Source organism: Oncorhynchus mykiss, chromosome 8 (assembly GCF_057628025.1).
Source record: "Oncorhynchus mykiss isolate SJ-2025 chromosome 8, ASM5762802v1, whole genome shotgun sequence".
Classification (NCBI taxonomy): domain Eukaryota; kingdom Metazoa; phylum Chordata; class Actinopteri; order Salmoniformes; family Salmonidae; genus Oncorhynchus; species Oncorhynchus mykiss.
In genome coordinates, this window is record NC_143029.1 from 58,893,115 (window position 1) to 58,912,618 (window position 19,504).

Sequence of the window (19,504 nt, forward strand, 5' to 3'; positions counted from 1 at the left end):
CTATTTCTCTCTGGGAGTGGTCTGAGTGGGTAGGGTAAGGGCACCAAAGCGATGGAGGGGCTAATGGGAAGGATATGTTTTCTTAAAACTAGCTGTTATTATTATTGGAACTCTTAGTTATTGGTCTATTAACATATCGCTTGGTGATGTCACCAGGCAAGCCAAAACTCCATACATCCGAAACCTGTTGAGGTCCTGTGTAGTTTGTATGTTCAACCAGCAACTATCAGGAAATAACCCTGATCACACTTTTTCACCCTTCTACAGTGTTAGTTTCATCAGCTGTGCAATATATTAAATACAGAGGAAACTTAATTTTGACTGCACTGGGCTAAAATGAAATAACAGATTTGATTTTACAACACTACCTGCACTAATTAATCTGTCATTATTTCTCAATATCTTTATATAAAAACATCTAAGTACTGAATAATTACACATTTTTTCCTGGTCAAGTGTCCCTGTCTAACACTGAATGCTTCCCCGACACAATACATGCTGGGAAATCACGGGAGACCTATGGATTTCACGACCCACTTCATCGAGAGCGCACGATTATGAGAGACGTCTATCAGGGGAAAACCAGTCACCCATCCATCCGCTTGAGTAAACACACAGGGTCTCCAACTCCCCACCATACAGGCTGCTCTCCGCCACACACACACAGCTAGTCTTCCACAGCCACACACACACAGTCTGCCCCTCCTGTCAGTTTGGGTCACATCAGCAGGTCCATTGGGAGAGCTGCCATTTATGACTGCCCGAGTTAGCAGACTGACAGCCCCCAGTCTCTGGAAGCGCTGTAGTGTCTCCCACTAGCCCTACCCCTCCTCTCTCCTGTGCCTCCACCCCACTGGCCCTAGACCCCACCAGCCAACATATGCTTCCAATGGCCCAGTTGGTTGGGGCAGTGTTTTGTGCACAAATCATAGATTTGATTCCTGCATGAGCCACACATACGGAATAAATAGGTTGAAAGCATCATCGGAACGACCATTTTATATAAGGCATGAGTTCGAACACTCCAGTAAGAATCCAAGTTGGTTACCCTTAGGACTCTCAATGACTGGTCAAATTCTCAAATGGCCTAACCACATCCGTTGGCTTCTTCACGGCCATAAAGATACACCTAATTAGGGTTGTATCAGATTGCTTTCACCTATAAATACCTTTCTGATCACAGTCAGAGGTGAGCTGGCATGCAGCCAAGATAGACATCTCAGCAGGGGCCCCTCTTCTTCCCTCCTGTAGGGTAGGTTGATGGTGTGATTGCTCTAGTGTTCAGCCAAATTATGCTTATTGCGCAATGAAATATTTCTAAAATGTGATTAATTGTAGTGGATTTTATTGAATTGTTAGTAGATATCACATTTGGCAAAAATATGTCCATCTGCACTTAAAAAGCCTTTATTTTCCTATTCTGGGGGTAATAACTTCACCACCATGAATCAACCAAGGTCATTTAACACTCAAAATAGACATGTACATTTAACATCCAATTAAAAAAAAACACAAAAAAAACTGGTCAACAAGCACTCCGGGTTTGGTTTCCTAGGCGAATATCATGATTCACTTTTATTAAAAGCATCATAACTACAGTTCATCATACATGATGTAAAAAAGAAAAAAAAAAGAAAAAAAAAGACAAAAAAGAAAACATTTACAACTTATGTCTGTAAACTTCAAGGCTAGTTAGAATTGAGGTAATGCATTTCAGCTTGGTGGCTAAAAGTAACAAAAAGCCCATTCAATAGTTCTAATAAAGGTACCTGATTATTTTACTCTTACACCAGTGCATCAACAGGGATAGTGTGAGACAAATTGATTGCAGTACTTTTTCATGTCATCGTTTATATGCGATTTAGTTTCTCTTTTTCACCGACACTTGTGGTTGTGTTTTAATGGGAGAGCGATGTTTGAGACATTCAAAAGCTGCCTTAGGTTATTGCTGTCTCCTTCCGCATTGTGGAAGAGAGGTCTCTCCCCTGCTTGGCTTTGTCAGTGTGTCAGACTAAAAACAGTCAGGAGAGTCAGGGCCATCAGTGTGTGAGACTGGAAAACAGTTTCTATAACGAGTGTGACTTGGAAGAGTCAGACAATATGGGTGTTAGTAGTAGTAGTACTAGGCGGCAGAAAACTGGAACTGGGAAGAGTTTGACTGAGAAGGGTAACGGGGTCGTTTCATAGACTGGGAGAGGAACGGTGGGTGAGGGTAAGACCGTCCGATTGAGACGGGGAAGAGTCAGAGATTGGATTGTTAGTGTGTAAGATTACAGGAAGAAACAGTCAGGGGTGTGTAGACTTGTGTGGGAGATCATCAGTGTGAGAGACTGGGAACAGTCAGATTATTAGGCCATCTGATATGTGAGGACTTCATCCTGCTCTTCAAGGCAGAACAGTAAAACAGCAAAAAAAACAAGATCCTTTTCATCAGCAGCATATAGACGCTTAATGCCGTTAAATTGTACGCCAATGGAGAGTTACGAGATGCTACTTAATTTCACAATATCAAGAGAGTAAAAAAAAATCAAAAAAATACAGAAACAGAAAAGCAGCATAGCACTATTGGAACGATTCATTCCTATAATAATATTTCGGAGGAAATGTTCCATCTCATCTAGTATGCACTGTTCAGAGAGCACAAAGACCAAAAATAACACCCTTTTGACATCTGCAAAACTCTAGTTCAGTTTGCTTTTTCCCTGACTACGCTATTAACGCTACAGTGAGAGCCTTTTAGTTACGTATACTCTCCCTGATTTTCATTTTTACCTGTAAAAGAAACAAAGACAAATAAAACTAATTTGGATATCAAGTTGGTGTGTAAACGTGTCATGAGAGCACTGGGGGGGGGGGGGGGTGTGTTAAAGGCCAGTTTAGTTTCAGTCACTCTTCTCAGGGGCATCCTCTCCTTCCTCCTCATCCTCGGCCGCTACGTCTTGCGGCGAGTCAGCTTCCTCAGCCAATGCGGAGGCCTCGTCTTCTAGGGCAGACGACTCGGCCGTCTTCTCCAGGCTCTCTGCTGAGTCACTGTCGTCGGCTGTCTCTGGGTCTGCGGTAGATGCGGCAGGGCGGTCCGGGGCGGGGCCAGCCTGGCTGGGCTCCTTCTCCTGGCCCTGCGCTCCAGAAGCAGCCCCCATGGCTCCAGCCATGGCGCTCTGCAGGTCAGCCAGGGTGGTGGGGGGAAAGCCAGGCATAGTGAGACCTCCCAGGCCAGGGGGCAGGAACATGTAGGGGGAAAAGAGCCCAGGGGCCATGGTGGACAGCAGGAAGGGGTTGAAGGCAAGGGAGCTGGCCGACATTCCGGAGGCGGCCATTGCGGCAGCGGCTGCGTTCAGAGCCGCGGCGTCCCTGTTAGCCTCACTCGACTCCGCCTCCAACCCAGTGTCCTTCTCCTTGTCCTCATCCCCCTCTTCTCCGCCCTCCCCGTCGTCTCTCTTTGACGTCTCGTCCGAATCGCCCTCGTCATTGGTGCCGTTGGAGGCTGTAGCGGGCGTGGCTGCAGCCGAGGCAGCTGCGGCGGCCAGGTTATTTCCGAACAGGCCTCCCAGGCCAAACATGTTTGGCAGGCCGCCCATACCAGCCATACCTGGCAGCATGAGAGGCAGCATGGCTGAGGCGTGTTTAGAGTCAGACCCCCCCATGCCGGGGAAGCCCATGAGCTGTAGCTGAAGACTCTGGAAGCTCTGTAGGCCCTGCAAGCTGGTGAGGTCCATGCCTCCAAACAGGCCATTCATCAGCAGAGGGTTTAGGCCCCCGGATGATGCAGCCTGGGCCTGAGCTGCCGCAGCAGCCGCCGTCGCTTTGGCGATCTCCGATTTGGGGCGTCTCCCCCGACGACGGACGCCCTCCTCGCGAACCACGGGCCCAGTCAGGAGACGGTCAAACATGGCCTCAGGGAGGAAGCCCTGTGGAATAGGGGAAGAGACCGTGGTTAGTTAATCAAACGGCAATTTTGCAATTCGGCATTCATTTCTCCTCAAACATCAGTTTCCAACTGATAAGGTTAAAATCTAAAACAAGTGCTGATTGGAATCATTTGAGGGCTAACCGGGAGAATGACAAGAGACTCACCGATTGCTTGACAATGTCGGTCCAGTCAGGAGCGATGGCAAACTCTGGGTTCTCCAGGAGCCATCGGGGCAGTTCCTTCATGGGCGGCGCCATGGCTCCACCCATCTGGAAAAAAAAGAGGAACAAATTGTTTGACAAGATAGCAATACCTTCAGTTTTGCTATGAAAGGCCAAATTGAAACTGTTGCCAAATGGCGACCAATGCATTTGTGACAAAGCTAATTTGTACTGTACTGAAAAGAACCCCTACCTTTCTGCCGTTTCTCCGGTTGACCACGGGAACCCTCTCTTCTCCGGTGAGAGTGTTGATGTCGATCTTGTTGGGGTTGCGGCAGCGGTGCCGCTTCTGCTTGGGTTTGGGGAACTGGGAGGAGAGGAGCAATTCCTCACTCTTCTACAGAGAGACAGACAGTAGTGTGGACAGGGATTAGGAATCACGACAGGACCAGACATGAAATTCTTGAATACTTCATGATAGACACTATAACCGTTACGAATTAGAATAGCTAAATGTTATATTCTGTAACCATATTTTAAAATCACTGAAGGGGATGGTGTAAGATCTGATTTAGGAAAGGGAACAGGGGTTTGAAGGTAGGGGATATGCTCATATTCCACACTGATGGGATAGTTCTACTGTATAGGGACATCTGGTAAACAACTAGACTGTATTCCAGTTTATTGAAGTACATACTGGTGTGTATGCAGTAGGCATGTCCATTGTGTACGTGGGGTGCTGTCTGAGCCAGTCCCTCAGGTCCTTGTCAGAGGGGGTACCAGGGTCCCCGTCCTCCATAGCGCTGACAGAGGGGACGCGGGCGGAGGCGCTGGGACTGGGAATGTTGTGGCGGTAGGAGCGCGGGGGCATCTGCACCCCCTCCACTGACGCTTTGGTCCCCTCGGAATCCTCCTATAGAGGGGGACGGGGGATGGGGGGTGAAGACCGGGAAAGGTTAACTCAACATTCATTACCATGTAAAGTTGAGCTATTCAAATTGTATCTAAAATGTTTGATTTTGTATGAAATTTGATCAAAGTCCTGTCAAACTTGTATTTAAATGTACGTTAGTCTAATTGAGATATCCCAGTCAAACTCGTGTTCATTTGACAATTTCTAAAACTGAATTCAGACTTTTTCCTGTTGAACCTGTTTTCTATCAGGTTCTTAATAACCATTTATTAAAAAAGGTCCAATGCTGTCCGAAACATGATTTCCTGTGTTTTATATACATTTTCGCACTAAGGTTGGAATAATACTGTAATTGTTGAAAATTATGATAATGCCCTTTAAGTGTAAGACAACGTTTCCCAAACGTGGTCCTGGGGACCACAAAGGGTGCACATTTTGGTTTTTGTTCTAGCACTACACAACAGATTCAAAAGAATCAAAGCTTGATGATTAGTCGAGTCAGCTGTGTAGTTCTAAAAAAAAAGGGGGATCCCGAGAACAGAGTTTGGGAAGCTCGGTAAGAGCTGCTTGAGTGGAGCTGAAGGGAGGGACTAAAAATAAAATCACTAACGTAAAATATACTGTGTCCGTAAAATGTATATAGGTTCAGAACGTTTGTGAAACGCAACAGTTGAAAAATATGGCAAATAGAAATCAAAACTGGATGGTCTTCAGATAGATGGGAGGGGTTGAGGGTAACTGAAGGTGGGACTAAAAACAAACAAAAAGATGACCATTGTAAAATGTATATAAGCTGGAAGTAGAAGCCTCAGTGTTGCTGTCCATTAGTTTACTGCAATTAACACATATGGAATCATGCATTAACCAAAAACATGTTAAACATATTTGAGATTCCTCTAAGTAAACCACCCTTTGACTTGATGACAGCTTTGCATACTCTTGGCATTCTCTCAACCAGCTTCATGAGGTCGTCATCTGGAACACATTTCAATTAACAGGTGTGCCTTGTTAAAAGTTGATTTGTGGAATTTTTCCTTCTTAATGCCTTTGGAGACAATCAGTTGTGTTGTGACAAGGTACGGGTGGTATACAGACGATAACCCTATTTGGTAAAATACCAATTCCATAGTATGGCAAGAACAGCTCAAACAAGGAAAGAGAAACAGTCCATTACTTTAAGACATGGTCAGCCAATCAGGAAAATATCAAGAACGATGAAAGTTTCTTCAAGTGCAGTCTCAAAAACCATCAAGTGCTATGATGAAACTGGCTCGCATGAGTACCGCCACAGGAAAGGAAGCCCCAGAGTAAACTGAGGAAATCAGCAATTAACTGCACTTCAGATAACTGCTTCACAGAGTTCAAGTAACAGACATTTCAACATCAAATTGGTCAAATTGCTGCAAAGAAACGACTAAAGGACACCAATAAGAAGACTTGCTTGGGCCAAGAAACACAAGCAATGGACATTAGACCGGTGGACATCTGTAATTTGGTCTGATGAGTCCAAATTTGAGATTATTGGTTCCAAACTCAGTGTCTTTGAGACAGTAGTTGAACAGGTGATCGCCGCATGTGTGGTTCCGACCGTTAAGCATGGAGGAGGTGGTGTGATGGTACTTTACTGGTGACACTTATTTAGAATTCAAGGCACACTTAACCAGCAAGGCTACCACAGCATTCTGCAGCAATATGCCATCTTATCTGGTTTTCACTTAGTGGGACTATAATTTGTTTTTCAACAGGACAATGAACCAACACAATGCCAGGCTGTGTAAGAGCTATTTGACCAAGAAGGAGAGTGATGGAGTGCTGCATCAGATGACCTGGCCTCCACAATCACCCGACCTCAAGCCAATTGAGATGGTTTGGGATGATTTGGACTGCAAAGTGAAGGAAAAGCAGCCAACAAGTGCTCAGCATATGTGGGAACTCCTTCAAGACTGTTGGAAAAGCATTCCAGGTGAAGCTGGTTGAGAGAATGCCAAGAGTGTGAAAAGCTGTCAAGGCAAAGGGTGACTACTTTGAAGAATCTCAAATATAAAATACAACCAAACACTTTTTTGGTTACTACATGATTCCATGTGTTATTTCATAGTTTTGACATCTTCACTATTATTCTACAATGTAGAAAATAGTCAAAATAAAGAAAAACCCTTGAATGAGTACTGCATATATACATACACATCTCATTTTTTTTAAAAATAACAGTTCAAAACCGCTCTGCCAATAAGAGCTAGTTTTCAGTTCCCCCTTCCAACTCAGAACTCTCTCAGACAGTCCTAGCAAAATTGCTCTTTGCTAAGAAGCGGTTTGTTTCTTTTTGACCATTTTAATTTAACACAATCACAGAACCCATTTGATATTGCAATTTAAAAAACGCTGCATGGACCTTTAATAAATTAATAAAATGTGACTGTTAGTGACCATGCTGTGTACCGTGGCTCCTCTCTTGTTGTTGATAAACAGCAGCTCTAGCCCCTCCACATTTTTCCTGCGGCCTCGTCTCCTCCGGGTGGGCAGGTCAGCATCGGCCAATGAGCCATTGGCCCTATGTCTGGAAGGCGTGGCCGCCTGTAGCAGCTCCATCTGAGCCTTGAGGGTAGCAGAAGGCACCATGCTGCTACTGGAGTAGCCCGCCAGGGACGACGCTGCCTTGTGGTGATGCATGCCCTGGAGCAGAATAAGTCCCAATGATAAGCAATATGGAAACTTAAAGTCAATGTATAGACTAAAATGCAATGCCTGTAACAAAGAGGTTCATTTACATGGCAACTAATATGACCATAGTGCTTTACATACTTGATTCCTTTATATAAATAGATGTGATAAATATTAAAATGCTTTATTTCAGTGGGATCAATTTTACTCATACATATCAGGGAGAGGGGTATCCTACGAAGCAAGCTAGATCTGCTCAGGGTTCTCTAAAGCGAACCAGCTTCAGTTCCCTTCACATTCCAGCTCAAGCTTCATCCGTACTACAATGGTGGGTATTGCTTGTCCGCCTGCCGATAATTCGAGCAGTCTCGTAACTGTGACGCATTTAGATTTGTCAATCATAATCAAGGAAAAGTTCTCTTGCAGTATGATGAGAAATATGCTTTTAGAAGTGAGGTCTTTATTTTATTACGTATCATTAACACCCCTAACACCCTAATCCTAATTATCATTAACACGCTTATCAATGAATGAGCAACCCCCACCACCCACTGCTATCAATAAAATGATTTTACCGAAATAACACTTGTCATATAAAAGTCACTGTCCCTGTAAAATACCAAATGCCTTTTGTCATTACTAAATAATGTGATAAATACTTTTTTATTTTTTTACAATACCAACAAAACATTTGATAATAAATAAAATAAAAAAAAATCAGTCTTCTTCCTCAAATGAAGAGGATGGCACAATCTTTGTGAGAGGGAGGGAATCCGTATTTAATTGGTCCTCAACTCACTGCTCAGACACTTCATTCAGGATAAATGAGTTAGTCATGAGTTACCCAGCCCTGGAATAGGTTAGTTCTGTAGGATTCATTGCCATAGAGATTTACCTGACTGAAAGGTGAGCCACATACATTGGTACGACTGGTTATCCTGAGTTGAACTCAAGAGTTGACCAGGGTTACCTAGCTAACTCGTCAAACCTGATCCGTAGGACACCACTTTGACCAAAAAGTGTAATTCAAAAAAATACAATGCAGTTGTAAAAAGTGATAGATATTTCTAAATTTAGAATTAATTCATAAAATTCTAAAGACCCTACCTTGGTGAGGTCCATGGCCTGGCTCTGGGACTCAGGTTGGTGAGACTCTCTGAGCTGAGCCACCATATCCATCAGGTTCCTTCGTTTGGCGGCGCGCTCCGCCTCAATCTCCACCTTCCTCCGCCTGCGACGACGCTGCTTTGGCAACGACATGCTCAGAGCATCCTCCTTTACAGAGTGAGAGGGAAATATAAGGTTGAGAATTCAAGGTTTTACTGCTATCCTACAAAGCGTCACATGGGTTTGCACCTTCCCATCTCTCCGATTTGGTTCTGCCGTACATACCTACACGTACGTCACAAAACGCAGGCCTCCTAATTGTCCCTTGAATTTCTAAGCAAACAGCAGGAGACAGGGCTTTCTCCTATAGCGCTCCATTTTTATGGAATGGTCTGCCTATCCATGTGAGAGACGCAGACTCGGTCTCAACCTTTAAGTCTTTATTGAATACTCATCTCTTCAGTAGGTCCTATGATTGAGTGTAGTCTGGCCCAGGGGTGACAAGGTGAAAGACAAGGCACTGGAGCGACGAACCGCCCTTGATGTCTCTACCTGACCGGCTTCCCCTCCACTGGGATTCTCTGCTTCAGACCCTATTACAGGGGCTGAGTCACTGGCTTACTAGTGCTCTTCCATGCCGTCCTTAGGAGGGGAGCGACACTTGAGTGGGTTGAGTTAGACGTGATCTTCCTGTCCGGTTTTGCGCCCCCTCGGGCTTGTGTGGAGGAGATATGTGGTTTATACTCAGCCTTGTCTCAGTGTAGTAAATGGGTAGTCTGTTGATATCCCTCTAGTGGTGTAGGGGCTGTGCTTTGGAAAAGTGGGTGGGGTTATATCTTGCCTGGTTGGCCCCGTCTCAGTCACCAGTAGCTATGCTGCATTAGTCTATGTGCCCGGCGGGAGGGCTAGTGTCAGTTTTATATCTGATGTAATTCTCCTGTCTTATCTGGTGTCCTGTGTTAATTTAAGTAGGGTCCCTCTAATTCTCTCTACCCCCTCCTGGAGAACCTGAGTCCTAAGATCATGCCTCCAGACCACCTTGTCTGATGACTCTTTGCTGTCCCCAGTCCACTTGGTCGTGCTGCTGCAACATTTTCAACTGTTCTGTCTGCGGCTAGGACCTGACCTGTTCACCGGCTATGAAAAGTCAACTGACATTTACTCCTGTTGCACCCTCTACAACCACTGATTATTATTTGACCCCGCGGGTCATCTATGAACATCTTGAAGAACAACCTGGCCTTAATGGCCATGTACTCTTATAAATCTCCACCTGGCACAGCCAGAAGAGGACTGGCCACCCCTTGGAACCTGGATCCTCCAGGTTCCTTCCTAGGGAGTTATTCCTAGCCACTGTGCTTCTACATCTGCATTGCTTGCTGTTTGGGGTTTTAGGCTGGGTTTCTGTTTAGCACTTTACATCTTCTGATGTAAAAAGGGCTTTATAAATACACTGCTCAAAAAAACAAAGGGAACACTTAAACACAATGTAACTCCAAGTCAATCACACTTCTGTGAAATCAAACTGTCCACTTAGGAAGCAACACTGATTGACAATAAATTTCACATGCTGTTGTGCTAATGGAATAGACAACAGGTGGAAATTATAGGCAATTAGCAAGACACCCCCAATAAAGGAGTGGTTCTGCAGGTGGTGACCACTTCTCAGTTCCTATGCTTCCTGGCTGATGATTTGGTCACTTTTGAATGCCGGCGGTGCTTTCACTCTAGTGGTAGCATGAGACGGAGTCTACAACCCACACAAGTGGCTCAGGTAGTGCAGCTCATCCAGGATGGCACATAAATGCGAGCTGTGGCAAGACGGTTTGCTGCGTCTGTCAGCGTAGTGTCCAGAGCATGGAGGCACTACCAGGAGACAGGCCAGTACATCAGGAGACGTGGAGGAGGCCGTAGGAGGTTAACAACCCAGCAGCAGGACCGCTACCTCCACCTTTGTGCAAGGAGGAGCACTGCCAGAGTCCTGCAAAATTACCTCCAGCAGGCCACAAATGTGCATGTGTCTGCTCAAACGGTCAGAAACAGACTCCATGAGGGTGGTATGAGGGTCCGACATCCACAGGTGGGGGTTGTGCTTACAGCCCAACACCGTGCAGGACGTTTGGCATTAGCCAGAGAACACCAAGATTGGCAAATTCGCCACTGGCGCCCTGTGCTCTTCACAGATGAAAGCAGGTTCACACTGAGCACATGTGACAGATGTGACAGTCTGGAGACGCTGTGGAGAACGTTCTGCTGCCTGCAACATCCTCCAGCATAACCGGTTTGGCGGTGGGTCAGTCATGGTGTGGGGTGGCATGTCTTTGGGGGGCCGCACAGCCCTCCATGTGCTCGCCAGAGGTAGCCTGACTGCCATTAGGTAAATATATGAGATCCTCAGACCCCTTGTGAGACCATATGCTGGTGTGGTTGGCCCTGGGTTCCTCCTACTGCAAGACAATGCTAGACCTCATGTGGCTGGAGTGTGTTAGCAGTTCCTGCAAGAGGAAGGCATTGATGCTATGGACTGGCCCGCCCGTTCCCCAGACCCGAATCCAATTGAGCACATCTGGGACGTCATGTCTCGCTCCATCCACCAACGCCACGTTGCACCACAGACTGTCCAGGAGTTGGCGGCTGCTTTAGTCCAGGCCTGGGAGGAGATCCCTCAGGAGACCATCCGCCACCTCATCAGGAGCATGCCCAGGCGTTGTAGGGAGTGTGACTCCAAATCCAGACCTCCATGGGTTGATAAATTTGATTTCCATTGACAATATGTGATTTTGTTGTCAGCACATTCAACTATGTAAAGATAAAAGTATTTAATAAGAATATTTCATTCATTCATTCAGATCTAGGATGTGTTATTTTAGTTCCCTTTATTTTTTTGAGCAGTGTACATTAGATTGAAAATCAATGTAGAAAATTGGGACACCGGTTTGAAAGTAAAATTAAGTTATTGAAGTAAACTATGTAGTAATAAGGGAATATTCATTTTCAGACCTCACCCTATATATCTGTATGAATACATTTCATTTTCCAAGACCAATCATCTGAGATGCATGTTATGTTAACCAGTATGTACAAACTAAATCTGTTGAGTGGGCGTTTTTAAATAAAATTTTTTTTTTACTACTTACGTTAACCTGTGGCGAGAGGGTGAGGTCCTCGCTGCCGCTGAAGCTCGTCTGAGCAGCCGCCACCATTGACAGCTCGGCCAGGCCCCGCCTCTGCAGGGGGCTTTCTGACGCCACGGGGCCAGGGTATCCAGGCAACAGGCCCGGGATGTCGAAGAACTGACGACGGTTGGCGGGCCACTTGCCCTTGATGACCGCCTCGCAGATGTTGTCCATGCGGTTGATCATTACGCGATCCTGGAAAGTAAAAATGGCGCACAGAGGAATGGGTTAATACAACTAGAGAAGTACTTTGATGATAGAGTGGGGTCCAACTTGAACAGAGCTTATCACTCCAGTTGTTCTTCATTTTATTTATTTACGTAAACTGATGTGTTATTTCTTTAATACTGAACTGTTCAAGTACCTTATGTTTATAGTGTGTGCCTAGCAAAAGTATTCATCCCCCTCTGCGTTTTTCATATTTTGTTGCAACCTGTAATTTAAATGTATTTTCATGTAATGGACACACAAAATAGTCCAATTTGGTGAAGTGAAAAAAAATAATTGTTTAAAAATATAAAATAAAAAAACAGAAAAGTGGTGCGTGCATATGTATTCACCCCCTTTGCTATGAAGCCCCTAAATAAGATATGGTGCAATCAATTACCTTCAGAAGTCCCATAATTTGTTAAATATAGTCCACATGTGCAATCTAAGTTTCACATGATCCGTCACATGATCTGAGTATGTATATATATACACACACACGTTCTGAAAGGCCCCAGAGTCTGCAACACCACTAAGCGAGGGGCACCACCAAGCAAGTGGCACCATGAAGACCAAGGAGCTCTCCAAACAGGTCAGGGACAAAGTTGTGGAGAAGTACAGATCAGAGTTGGGTCATAGAAAAATATCTGAAACTGAACATCCCACAGAGCACTATTAAATCCATTATTAAAAGAAATGGAAAGAATATGGCACCACAACAAACCTGCCAAAGGAGGGCCACCCACCAAAACTCACAGACCAGGCAAGGAGGGCAGTAATCAGAGAGGCACCAAAGATAACCCTGAAAGAGCTGCAAAACTCCAGAGGAGATAGGAGTATCTGTCCATAGGACCACTAAGCCGTACACTCCACAGAGCTGGGCTTTATGGAAGAGTGGTCAGAAAAAAGCTGTCTGGCACACAGCCAACACCTCACATCACCCCAAGAACACCATCCACACAGTGAAGTATGGTGGTGGCAGCATCATGCTGTGGGGATAATTTTCATCAGCAGGGACTGGGAAACTACAGGAATGATGGATAGTGCTAAATACTTGGAAATTCTTGAAGGGTTAAACTATTTTAGTCTTCCAGAGAATTGAGACAGGGACAGAGGTTCACCTTTCAGCAAGGCAATGACCCTAAGCATACTGCTAAAGCAACACTTGAGTGGTTTAAGGTGAAACATTTAAATGTCTTGGAATGGCCTAGTCAAAGCCCAGACCTCAATCCAATTGAGAATCTGTGGTATGACTTAAAGATTATTGTACACCAGCAGAACCTATCCAACTTGAAAGAGCTGGAGCAGTTTTGCCCTGAAGAATGGGCAAAAATACCAGTAGCAAGATGTGCCAACATACCCCAAGAGACTTACAGCTGTAATTTCTGCATTTCTTATGTTTCACAATAAAAATATTTTGCATCTTCAAAGTGGTAGGCATGTTGTGTAAATCAAATGATAGAACCCCCCCAAAATCCATTTTAATTCCAGGGCGTAAGGCAATAAAATAGGAAAAATGCCAAGGGGGGTGAATACTCGCACAAACCACTGTATAGTGTGTGCCTATTATGGGGTATTGTGTGTCGATTGCGGAGAAAAAATATTTATTTAATCCATTTTAGAATAAGGCTGTAACGTAACAAAATGTGGAAAAAGTCAAGGGGTCAGAATGAATACTTTCCAAATGCACTCTACCTTTCGTAATATTTCCCTTAAAGTTATTTGCCTACCTAATCTATTGTTGCTTCATTCTTACCTCATTTTCAACATTTGAATGAATTAAGTTTTGTTGTCCTTATCTTCATAATTCTAATGTTATCCTTGAATTATATATGACTAGATTCAGAAGGCTTTCACTTCTCTTCGCGAAGATTGAATGTTACGGGTCTGAATAATTGCAACAAAAAAGTCAAGCAAGCTATTCTAGATGAGCTTTTCCTGGGATTCCAAGAGCTAAGGATTGTTTTTTTAAGTAGATGCCAGTGGCGCACAGGTGCTTGCGTGTTGCGCAAGAATCAGAAGATTTTTATGCATAACCCAACATTAATTAGCTAAGGCTAATACGGCATTGAATTTATTACCTGAAAGAGGTTGGCTATGACATCCAGATTGATATATAGCCCTACATATATATAGCACAAATTTCTATTTTGGATGCAATTTGAATGGAGTCAAAGCAACAATATTTGAGTGATAAACTGTTTTAACTCTTAAAATAAAATAAAAATGGTAATCTTTACAATTAAAAAACAAGCCAGATGGAGATGGGTAACTTCGACGCACATTCAGTCTTTATATCACTGTGGCAAAAAAAGTTACCATGAGATGAAAGGTCTACATGCATTTTGAACTGCCGCTCCATACTGAGATGAGTCATCATGCAGAGATGCCAGATTTGGACAACACAATTTAACAGTTCCAATTAATGCCATGCTGTTCATATAAATAATTTATTACAATTTACCAGTTTCACAGTTATTTATACCAGTGAAAGGGAGTGGTAACTGGGTTCTTGGTAACCGGGTTCTTGGTAACCGGGTTCTTGTCATTCAACCCTAATCAGGTGTGACCGCTAAATTAAGTTATGACGCCGAAATGGAGTCAAGTCAAGACACTGGTGAGGATGACGAGCACACAGATGAGATTCCCCGAGACTGTTTGACAGTTTGTGCAGAAATTCTTTGGTTGAGCAAACCCAGTTTCATCAGCTGTCAGGGTGGCTTGTCTCAGACGATCCCGCAAGTGAAGAAGCCGGATGTGGAAGTCCTGGGCTGACATGGTTACACGTGGTCTTGGGTTGAGAGGCCAGGTGTACGTACTGCCAAATTCTCTAAAATGACGTTGGAGGCAGCTTATGGTAGAGAAAGGAACATTAATTTCTCTGGCAACAGTGCTGGTTGAGATTCCTGCAGCCAGCAGGCCAATTACACACTCCCTCTTAACTTCCGACATCTGTGACAGTGTGTTTAGTTACAAAACTGCACATTTTATAGTGGCCTTTTGTCCCCAGAACAAGGTGCACCTGTGTATTGGTCATGCTTTTTGATATGCTACACCTGTCAGGTGGATGGATTATCTTAGCAAAGGAGAAAATGCTCACTAACAGGAATGTAAACAAATTTGTGCACAACATTTTAGAGGAATAAGCTTTTTGTGAGTATAGAACATTTCTGGGAAATTTTATTTCAGCTCGTGAAACATGGGACCAACACTTTACATGTTGCATTTATATAATTATTTGTTCAGTATATATATATTTCACCACTAAATGAATATGAGCATGTATCTGTGAATTAATGTACATCTTTGTTCTACAAACCTTTGGCCAGAAAGAGAAGGAGAAGGTTCTCTGGATGGCTGAGGGTTCTCCATCCTCAGGGCAGAACCCATCACGGGTCTCGTCTCTGGCCGTGGTGCTCAGTGAGGCATTGCTCTCCTCGTCAAAGTTCTTCTGCTCAGAGGTGGCACCAACTGAAAAATGACGACAACGCTTGGTCAATTGCAGCCACAAGAGAATCGAGAAACGGCTTCATGTAGTGCTTTCTCAAAATTAGCAACAGCAGTATACGAGAAGGGTCATACAGTGAATCTTCAATTCAACACGAAGCAGCAAGCTTAAATAGACTACATACAGACATATGGTAGTTTCTAAATGCCAGCTAAAGCATTTACTGTGTTGGGGCTGGCTTCAACAGAGTAGTTATGAGTCATGCACTTGCATGGCCCAACGGTCTATAGTATAGACCTCTACACAGACCCACGGTTGAAAGTTTGCATGAATTCACACCCTAAAATTGAATTTATCCTGGGTTGGGAGTAAGACATACCTTCAGCTTGAGACGACTTCTCAGACTTGTCGTCTTCCTCCATCTTCTCCTCATCCTCCTCTTCGAGGCCTTTCTCAGCCACTGGATTGGGAGATTTGGGAGACTTGGCTGGACTCCCTTCTTTCTCCTTCTTGGTTTCCTGTTCTTCCGATGCTTTGGAAGACTCCGGTTTTTCCTGAAATTCGTGATTCTTGTCCTGGTCCCCGACGTCCTCATTGGGAGTGTCTTCTTTCTCAGGTCCGGCCTCCTTGGAAGACTCTCCGTCAGAATCACCGTTGACCTCCATTTTCTCCTCCTTCAGTTCTTGGTCTTCCTCGTCTTTTAGGTCATCTCCCTCCTCCTTAGCCTTCTCGTCCTTCAACTCCTTCTTGGGAGACGCAGCCTTCTCTTCCTTCTCTCCCTCCATCTCGTCTTCCTTGCCTTCCTGCTCGTCTGGTTTATCAGCTTTAGTACATGGAAGGTCGTTGTCACCTTCCTCTTTCACCTCCTTGCTTTCCACATCCTCTTTGACATGAGAGGGTTTCTCAGCAGCAGCCTGCTCAGAGGCAGTAGAGGGAGCTCCATCGCGGGGCGGCTGAGGCGCCCCAGCCGATCCCCCCTTGGTGAACTTCCTGTGGGCCTCAAGGAAGCCCAAGGCTGGGTCGTTGAGGATGTGGTAGTCGGTGCGGCTCACGCCGTGCTTGGAGGCGCCCAGGAGGAGGTCGCGGTCGTGCCTGCCGCAGTCCCACCACTCCGGCAGGTCAGAGCTGGGCTGGCAGAGGCGCAAGCGCTCGCCCAGCAGGGGGTGGGGCAACACCTGCTCGCGGATGCGGCGCAGCAGCTCGATGCGGTAAAGGGTGCGTGATGCCCGTTCCTCCGTGATGGGGTCAATGATCAGGGTGGGGTCTGGGAGCTCTGCCAGAGAGACAGAGGGAGGGGGGGTGAGGAGAGAGGAAAATAGTTGTTAATCTAGTCAGTCTTTCAGGGGGATGATCCTTTGCTTTAGCTTAAGTAAATGTAGGTATGGCTGAAGTTGTGTTCAAGAGCTCTCTGTAATTAAACGTGTGAGGGAATTTACCTGTGTCGGTCTTGACCTGCATGCGACACACCCGTTTGCACATGGCCACGAAGGAGAAGTAGTATTTCTCTAGGCTCTCGTCAGTCTTCTTGTCCAGACGGGCGAAGGCCCTGAACTGGGTCCAGTCAAAGCGCTGACGGGCCGTGTCATAGATCACGCCAAACGTGGACACCACGCGGTAAAAGTCGGCTTCCTCACGCCTGGTCCACCTGACGACGAGACACGGAAGGGTTAATCCAACAACCAATGGGATGGAAAGCAATGTATGAGTAGTGTATTGATTAGGCGACTGGAGCATTATGGGTACTGTAGTACATACATCATGTTACAAGTAGCGCTTCTCAAACAAGCACCAAACAATAATACAGGAAGTTGATAGATCTTCAAGAAACTCTTGACTGTACTGCCTTCCATACAGCCGGGTAAGAAACTGAAACGTTTAATATATACATATTGTTTATGGTGTATAATATATCCTAAGAAATCTGAATGGAAGTGTGCCTCGAAAACATCTAATCAACCAATCAAACTATTAACGTTTCTATACCTTTGACGCCTCTCTTTGAAGAAGGCCCCTCCTTCCGCCAGGAGAGCCGTCGCCTCGGGAATGAATGCTCCGCCCTTGGCCATATAAGGACTGCCCTCTGCCATGAAGGCTCCGCCCTCATGCACGTAGGCCCCTCCACCATCTGTGACCATGGAGAGTAGCTGTTCTCGGGGCCGCCGGCGGCGGCGGCCGTCGGGCCGGGCCATGGCCTCCTGGCGGAGCTGCTCACGTTTGTGCGTCCGCTGGTAGGCAGTGATGAGGCGGCGGAGTCTAGCGGTGAGGGCCGAAGCTGCCGGCCAGTACAGACGACCCGCCCCTCTGCTGCCTGCTCCATTCTCACCTGGTTTAGCTGTGAGGGGGAGGAGAAAAGGGTGGAATATTATGACTAGGACAAATAAATGTGACTGCATACTGTTGAGATGGTTCTGAAAAGCAACTTTGGTTTCTTTGGGTGCGTACATTGGTGGTTTGATATAAAAATAAATATATACATATTTTGAACGAAGGATTGATGGATGGTGAATCATCGTCAGACAGATTGCTAGTAAATAATACACTGTCAAGCTTTTTATTGAATTTATCCCAAAATTGTGGTCAACATAGTGCTACATCATGTGAAAGCAGAGATGGCCGCTCCACTTACATTCACCACTCTCAACGTCCATAGCTTCCTCTTTGTCATCAAGGGGAGAGTTAGTGAAGTCATCCATCTCATCTTTAAAGGGCATGCGGAGAGGCTTGTACTCTGGGTCCTCATCCTCTCTGTACACACAAAGAACCAGGGATGGAGGGATGAAGAGAGAAGAGAAATGAGTTTTAAACTTAAACAGAATCAAACAAAGGAGCAAGTGAAAAAGTGGTAGACAGCCAGGAAGAGAATATTGAGGGAAATTGGAGATGGGAGGTCAGGGAGTGAAAGGAAGATAGAGTGGAGAGAGGGAGACCAAGACAGGTCGAAAAACAAACAAATAGGAGGGAGAGACAGGAAGGAAGATGAGTTGGAGGGTGACGGGGACAGGAGGTTGATAAGAAAAAGAGGAGGAGGAAGAGGGGAAAAGAGGTGGTGGTGAATTTTGGCTGAGTGTCTTACCCCTCCGGACCATCTGCCATCATGTCCGCCCCCCTCTGCTCTGCAGCGATGGCCTTGGCGTCAGGCATGCCCACCCGCTCCAAGAAACACAGTGCAGGGTCGGCGCGCACCGAGTTATACTTCTCATAGCCTGGGATGGAGAGAGGGAGCGAGAGAGCACGATTGAGAAAGAAGGAGAGAGAGGTTGAATTACAGAGTTCTACTTTCCACATCCGGTGAAGAGAGAGGGAGCGGGTGAGAGATGATTTCATTGTGACTGGGAAACGACACGCACCAGGCCTAGAACATAGCAGACGTTGACTGACAATTTACAGTGGAAATACATATACACCTAGGCATTAATCATGATACACAGTAGCATCAATCCTGAAAGACTGAACAAAAAGCAAGAGAAGCAAAATTAAGTTTAAAACAAAAACCATCATTAAGTTCAGAATCACATCCTAAAAACGAACTGCCATCCGTATATAGAGATGAAAAAAACAAAAACAGAAGGACAGACCCCAGGGTCCAGATGCAGACAGGGGGCAGTGCCTGTTGGAGCGTGTGTGAGCGAGCGTCTGACTGTGTGTGTGTGTGTGTGTGTTAATGTGTATAAGAAAATCTGTGTGTCTAAGTGTGTGTGTGCCTATTTCAGAATGTGTGTGTATTTGCCCAAGTGTGTGTAGCAGAGAGAGAAAAGTGCCCGTTGGAGCTTTCCAAGCAGAACAGATTAGAGCCTGCAGATCCCACTGAGCACGGCGGGTGGGAGGAGGGGGAGACAGAGGGGGGCGGGGGGGGAAGAGGCACAGGCTGGAGCCCCCTCAACCGTGCCAGTTTGCAGACCAGACTATCCCCCCTTCTCCTCC

General features: G+C 45.5%; 1 protein-coding gene across 3 annotated transcripts in view; it reads right to left on the bottom strand.

The window, feature by feature from the left end:
• Positions 1-1,391: 1,391 nt before the first annotated feature.
• The window catches only part of chd7 (chromodomain helicase DNA binding protein 7), an 83,459-nt gene continuing 65,346 nt past the window's right edge, over positions 1,392-19,504 (bottom strand). For 2 of the 3 annotated variants that reach the window (XM_036985766.2, XM_036985767.2), the window contains exons 26-38: positions 18,657-18,786; positions 18,210-18,328; positions 17,567-17,915; positions 17,020-17,228; positions 15,963-16,856; positions 15,455-15,606; positions 11,890-12,123; positions 8,753-8,920; positions 7,412-7,657; positions 4,769-4,984; positions 4,325-4,468; positions 4,075-4,179; positions 1,392-3,908 (exon numbers count right to left, since the gene is read on the bottom strand). In XM_036985766.2, the coding sequence (XP_036841661.2) occupies positions 2,883-3,908; positions 4,075-4,179; positions 4,325-4,468; positions 4,769-4,984; positions 7,412-7,657; positions 8,753-8,920; positions 11,890-12,123; positions 15,455-15,606; positions 15,963-16,856; positions 17,020-17,228; positions 17,567-17,915; positions 18,210-18,328; positions 18,657-18,786 (3,992 nt within the window). In that variant the 3' untranslated portion in view covers positions 1,392-2,882. The remainder of the gene's footprint in view (positions 3,909-4,074; positions 4,180-4,324; positions 4,469-4,768; positions 4,985-7,411; positions 7,658-8,752; positions 8,921-11,889; positions 12,124-15,454; positions 15,607-15,962; positions 16,857-17,019; positions 17,229-17,566; positions 17,916-18,209; positions 18,329-18,656; positions 18,787-19,504) is intronic. The other variant, XM_036985768.2, reaches the window with a different exon arrangement.